The sequence below is a fragment of the Pteronotus mesoamericanus genome, unplaced genomic scaffold, assembly GCF_021234165.1.
Source record: "Pteronotus mesoamericanus isolate MK-2021 breed Mesoamerican mustached bat unplaced genomic scaffold, CSHL_Meso_final contig_2, whole genome shotgun sequence".
Lineage (NCBI taxonomy): Eukaryota > Metazoa > Chordata > Mammalia > Chiroptera > Mormoopidae > Pteronotus > Pteronotus mesoamericanus.
In genome coordinates, this window is record NW_026555084.1 from 21,914,659 (window position 1) to 21,918,887 (window position 4,229).

General features: G+C 41.0%; 1 protein-coding gene across 1 annotated transcript; it reads left to right on the forward strand.

Annotated features, from left to right (window-relative positions):
* The first annotated feature begins 1,416 nt into the window (after positions 1 to 1,416).
* TAF7 (TATA-box binding protein associated factor 7) lies at positions 1,417 to 4,229 on the forward strand. The gene is made up of 2 exons (XM_054568301.1): positions 1,417 to 1,680; positions 1,809 to 4,229. Exon 2 carries the CDS (start codon positions 2,127 to 2,129, stop codon positions 3,198 to 3,200), a length of 1,074 nt encoding a protein of 357 aa, XP_054424276.1. The 5' UTR covers positions 1,417 to 1,680; positions 1,809 to 2,126; the 3' UTR covers positions 3,201 to 4,229.

Genomic DNA, 4,229 nt, shown 5'->3' on the forward strand with positions numbered 1-4,229 from the left:
TAGTGCTAGGCCATTTTAATTTTCATCCATGATACACAGTCTACCAAAACCAAAGAGAACACATTCACACACAAGGTTAGCAAACTTCTCTGCTCCCAACAATTAGCACTGTCCTGGACTAGACAGGAAATGTCTATGAAATTACTCTCTATTATTTTGAAGTTATATAGAATGTATTTTTTCTCTCACAAATTAATATAGGAGTTAGACTATATTTATGTTCTTTCTAGTTGGATCAATTGGTTCATTCAATTAGCAAATATTTTTTGCATATCCCCCATGCTTTGGTACTAGGTACTGGGACATGATGTACAGGATAAAAGACTCCTTTTTATCATGGAGCTTCCAAGCTGGGGTGAGAGAAAATACCTGTAAATACATAAAGAAATAAAGCAAATTTTGAAAATGTTAATCACATAAGAACATTGTCTTAAATTTAGATGCAGTTGTTATATTTTAGGGGATAGAAATGAAGTTTTTAATGACCTTGATGCTCTACCAAACTAATCCTATTAAAAAATAAATGGAAATGAGTAGAAATAAGTGGTGACTGTTACATAATTAGGCTTAAATACTATAGATACGTGTTGATGAATACCCAACTACATAGAGAAGAGACAAGCAGAGAACAGCAAAATAGGAATGGTGGAATGAAAAAACTTCCTAACTAATCTAAAATTTACTGACTAGTGAGTGGCAGAGAATAATAATTCAATTGTATTCTGCCTAAATCAGCGCAGTTGTCTGTCAGGCAACTCTGTCTTAAAGGGACATATTTCTCTAAGAGAACACTTACTTGTTTGTTTACATTTATATTTATGTCAAACATAATAAAAAGAGGGATCATCCTTGTTCCCTTGGGATCCTTCACAACAGAAACCGACCCTGAGGCATGGGTCCACTCCAGTCACCTTCATAACCAATGTTATGACAGAATTATACAGTGTGCAGCATGTCCTCTCCACGCCACTGATGTGGGTACTTTAAAATGCATTGCATGCTTAGTTATAAATTCTTTAATCGGCTCTCAAATGGCAATATCCTGGGGAACCTCCGAGGTATTTCCAGATGTAAAGACGCTTTTCGCTTGGACGCCCTATATCCGACAATCAGCCGGAAGCCGAGGAGCTATCCGGCCCCAAAGCGATCCAATAAAAGTTGTCTTAGAGACAGGGCGAGGGGCGGACGCGGGAAGATACAGATCTTTCTCGGAACCGTGATTCAATATCGTACTTATTTTCAAACGAATAGCCCTTTAAGAAATTATTCCCATCGCAAAAAGCCAGTTATCGCGAGAAGATAGTCGTACGCCGTCTAGCGTAATTGCGCGTTGCGCCTGCGCACTCTGAGGCAACCCTCACTTCCGCCTGAGTCGTGCTGTCACTCACAGCCGTCTCCCGCCCCTCGCCGAGACGTAGCGCTTTCTTTTCCGCTCGGTGTGCATCCCGGGACAGAGGTTCTGTGGAGCTGCGGAGCTGCGGAGCTGCGGAGCTGTGGAGGTTTCGCGCTGCCCGTCCTGGGCCGTTTTCCTGATAATCAGTACCGGATCGCTTTGCCAAGAGTCGGGAGGAACAAAGGAATCAGGAAGGAGACGGTCGGCCGCCGGCCGCCTTGCCCCGAGAGGCTTTCTCTTCGCTCGCTCCTGTCCGGAGAAGCTGGATTTACACTCGTAACTGGATTGTAAGTATCGAAGTAAAGAGAGCTCCCTGCGCTCTGCTTTTTGACTATCTTTGTTCTGGGAAAGTTTGTGGATTGGGAGTGTCTGCTGGGTCCTGCCTTAACTTTCTGTGCTGCAAATCATTCCGCAGGAGCCGCCATTTGCTTTCCTGCTCGCTAGCTCTCCGCATTGTCTGGCAGCGGCATCTAGAGGTTGGAACTTGGCATTGCAGCTAATATGTTTAAATGGACCTAACTGAATATACGAGTGTCAGTAACAACTGATACTCAGTCACAGCATATTTAAAAAGACTTGCTGCCTAATTCAAAATTAAGAAAATAGACGCTTGGCTTCTGTTGTACTTAAATATTGCAAGTAATTACAGACTGGTCTTTGTGACTGTTGGAATAGCTGAAATTTTTTAGTGCAACCGGTGGTTATTAGAGAAGTGAGTCACAAAGAAATAAAGATGAGTAAGAGTAAAGATGATGCTCCTCACGAACTAGAGAGCCAATTTATCTTACGTCTACCTCCGGAATATGCCTCTACTGTGAGGCGGGCAGTACAATCTGGCCATGTCAACCTGAAGGACAGACTTACAATAGAGTTACACCCAGATGGACGTCATGGAATTGTCAGAGTGGACCGGGTTCCACTGGCCTCAAAATTGGTAGATCTGCCGTGTGTGATTGAAAGTTTGAAAACCATTGATAAAAAAACCTTTTACAAGACAGCTGATATCTGTCAGATGCTTGTATCCACAGTTGATGGTGATCTCTATCCTCCAGTGGAGGAACCAGTTGCTGCTGCTGCAGCAGCAGCTACTGCTGCTGCAGATCCCAAAGCTAGCAAAAAAAAGGATAAGGACAAAGAGAAAAAGTTTATATGGAACCATGGAATCACTCTACCTCTAAAAAATGTCAGAAAGAGAAGGTTCCGGAAGACAGCAAAGAAGAAGTATATTGAATCTCCAGATGTGGAAAAAGAAGTGAAGCGTTTGCTGAGTACTGATGCTGAAGCTGTCAGTACTCGTTGGGAAATAATTGCTGAAGATGAAACAAAGGAAACAGAAAATCAAGGCCTTGATATCTCTTCTCCAGGAATGTCAGGCCACAGGCAGGGCCATGACTCATTAGAACATGATGAGCTTCGGGAGATATTCAATGACCTCAGCAGCAGCAGTGAAGATGAAGATGAGACACAGCATCAAGATGAGGAAGATATTAACATCATCGACACTGAAGAAGACCTGGAAAGACAGCTACAGGACAAGCTAAATACATCAGATGAACAGCACCAAGAAAATGAAGGAACCAATCAGCTGGTTATGGGAATTCAGAAACAAATTGATAACATGAAAGGAAAGCTCCAGGAGACCCAGGACAGGGCAAAACGACAGGAAGATCTCATCATGAAAGTGGAAAACCTGGCTCTCAAGAACAGATTTCAGGCTGTGCTGGATGAACTCAAACAAAAGGAAGACCGAGAAAAGGAGCAGCTCAGCTCTTTGCAAGAAGAGCTAGAATCACTCCTAGAGAAGTAAGAGTTTTTGATACTTAATTTCGTTCCAAAGAATGATCAGCACTAGAAGAAAACTTCAGGCCTCATCACCTGGACTAGATATAACTTTGCAGTAATTCCCATTTCCTCTGCTCCTTCTTCTGAATTTGTCTTACAGACAGCTATAAATGTGAATGCCTATTTCATTTGTCTCTTTTACCTTTGCTAGGTGTTTATCCTGTAGGAAGTAGGAATGTACAACAGATAACTAGGAAAATTATAGGATTAGTGGAATGAACAGTTCAAGCTTAGTAGAACTTCTAAGCAGAACTTCAATTCAGAACTTTGCTGCTGTTTCTCATTTGCAAGAAGCTGCTATTGCTAGTCTGTAAGCCATCAGATCACTAAGAAGAGTAGCCTAGAGGAAGTGAAGCCAGTTTGCATATATTTTTGCATGCAGTAGCTATTTTTGTACGTGTAGAGTTATAAATCATTTTATAAAGTTGTTTTAATACAATAAATAAAAACTAGTTTTTACCTTGTGATGTGTCTTGCACTTTTAGGGGTAGTGGGTGTCAGATTCTTTGGGAGGTGGTTTGTTGGTGGGGTTTGATGACTGAGCAATTGGATCCTGTTGTGTAGGGAAAGAAGCAGTTATGTTAGGTTTTAAGAAAAAGATAAACACAGCTGGTGCAAACAAATTGGGAAATGTTACCTTTGTATTTTGTTAAGTTTCTGATCCATCAGCTCCATTTGGAGGTTAAGAAACACTAGGTACAGAACCTTCCTAAATTACCCTAAGTTTTGCACATGAAGGTTTGTTATTCTTTTTTTAATGATTTGTGGGTGTGTTTTTTTTAAGCACTACACTCATCTGCTAATTGTTATTAGGAACAGAATAAAGCAAGGGCTATCAAGTACTATTGAAGAACTCATTTCATTGAGTAGGATTAAGATTCTATAAATATCTTCAACTTAATTTCTGTAATTATTTAATATTTTGAGAACTGAGGTGATTTGTCCATGTCAGTTCATCGGAATTGCTCATAAAGGCAGGCAGTACATTGTCTGA

Coding starts and splice junctions, on each gene's coding strand:
- TAF7 (XM_054568301.1), top strand. CDS start 2,127: ATGAGTAAGAGTAAAGATGATGCTCCTCACGAACTAGAGAGCCAATTT.